The 1,641-nt window shown below is 43.9% G+C and overlaps 1 protein-coding gene across 1 annotated transcript in view; it reads right to left on the reverse strand.

The window, feature by feature from the left end:
• The window catches only part of FER1L6 (fer-1 like family member 6), a 117,051-nt gene extending 116,766 nt beyond the window's left edge, over positions 1-285 (reverse strand). Inside the window, exon 1 of the mRNA XM_019643430.1 lies at positions 259-285. Coding sequence (XP_019498975.1) covers positions 259-285 — 27 coding nt within the window. The remainder of the gene's footprint in view (positions 1-258) is intronic.
• Between the last annotated feature and the right edge of the window lie 1,356 nt (positions 286-1,641).

The following is a 1,641-nucleotide window of genomic DNA, read 5'->3' on the forward strand; positions in this document are numbered from 1 at the left end:
CTTGTACATTGCAAACCAGGCTGCAAATTATTGCCACGTTGATAATAAGGGAATGTCCTAAAATGTTTCCCTGAGTGAGCTTAAAATTTTTACTCACATATTGACATTCACTATGTGGCAGGAACACCATTTTACACACATTATCTCCTAGGATTCCCACAAGGTGCCACCAGGCACATGTTATCATTATCCATTTTTACAAATGAGAGGTTGTCGGGCCAATATATTGGGGTCAGCCAGTAAATCAGGAAGACTTACCTGGTAAGTCTCTAGGGCAGTTGCCATCACACCCCCCCCTCTCCATTTGCCCGGGATTCCAGCATAGGAACCGTCCCACTTCACAAAATGGATGGAGTTGTCAGATTTAGAATCTATTGATTATCCTCCCAGAGCCACCCCAAGATAAACTGAGACACATAGAAATCCCCATACCAACCTGGTCTCCTCAGGGTGAAAGCTACCATGACTCCGAAATCTGTATCCAAACGACAAGAGTATTAAACAGAGCACGTGTGAGACTTAGAGCAGCACATCTGTCTGAGGTGGCCTCAGTCCATGTGGAACCCCAGGGCCCACGCTGCCAGGGACGCAGCTAGCCTGTCTATGGAGTTTGGGTCTCACCTATATACTTTCAAACTGTGCCATTGGGGCTAGGCCATGGGACTTCCCTGAGCTCTGGGCTCCTCTTCTGTGAAAAGTGGCAATAAAGTTAACTGCTTTTGCCCCAGGATGTTATATATATGGCCTCACTGAACCCTCATGATGATCTGTTAAGAGCCCTACAAATAGCTAATATAATGTCATGCCCATGGCTCAGTGGAGCCAGGACGGGGAAATGGCTCACAACCAGGGTCTCCATGTGATCTTCCCCTTGTGTCACCAGATTCCCCTGCTAGAATCACCTTTTCTACCTTCAGTGTGGATTAGAAGCCACTCAGGCCAGGTGGCCAAACACTAAGTTAGTTGCCTTGCTGGGTGTGACCAGTCCTCGCCCGCCCCGCTCTCCTCCCCACCAAAGAAGACACAGGGTGTAAGTTGCCTGTACACCTTACCCTCCAAAACCAGAGTCTTATTTATCACCTAGTACATTTTCAAAATTTGGCTGATATGTGAATTTCTTTATGTGAAAACTCCTATAAACTAAAAAGGCAAATTGTTTATATATTTAATAAAATCTCTTTATCCAAAAAATAAATTTCCATGTAATTAGGTCTATTTTAAAAACTAAACAAAGCCAAGCTTTACCAGGTTACCTAAAGAGCCTTGGATAAACTCCCAGTTGCCTCCTGGGAAATACCTTTTTGGGAATATCCCATCTGTGTGCTTATCTTCTTTATAAGACTGGGATATATTCATTAAAGGCACACCACCAAACATAGAAACAGCTATAACTTGGGTTTCAACAGAAGATTGTTCAAATATAAATCTATGTGACATCCTGCCTTGTCAAGGCTCTGAAACTTTTTCCCTTTTCCCCATGATCGTCCTATCACAAGTTACCTGTTCAATATCTTATTTCTTTAAGGCAATGATGCTCAACTTTGGCTGCACAGTAGACTCATATGGGGGAGCTTTCTAAAATGGTCCCCCACACTATGGTCAGATCCCATCTCAAGAGTTTGACTTCATTGGTCAGCCGTG

The sequence above is a fragment of the Hipposideros armiger genome, unplaced genomic scaffold (assembly GCF_001890085.2).
Source record: "Hipposideros armiger isolate ML-2016 unplaced genomic scaffold, ASM189008v1 scaffold_78, whole genome shotgun sequence".
Lineage (NCBI taxonomy): Eukaryota > Metazoa > Chordata > Mammalia > Chiroptera > Hipposideridae > Hipposideros > Hipposideros armiger.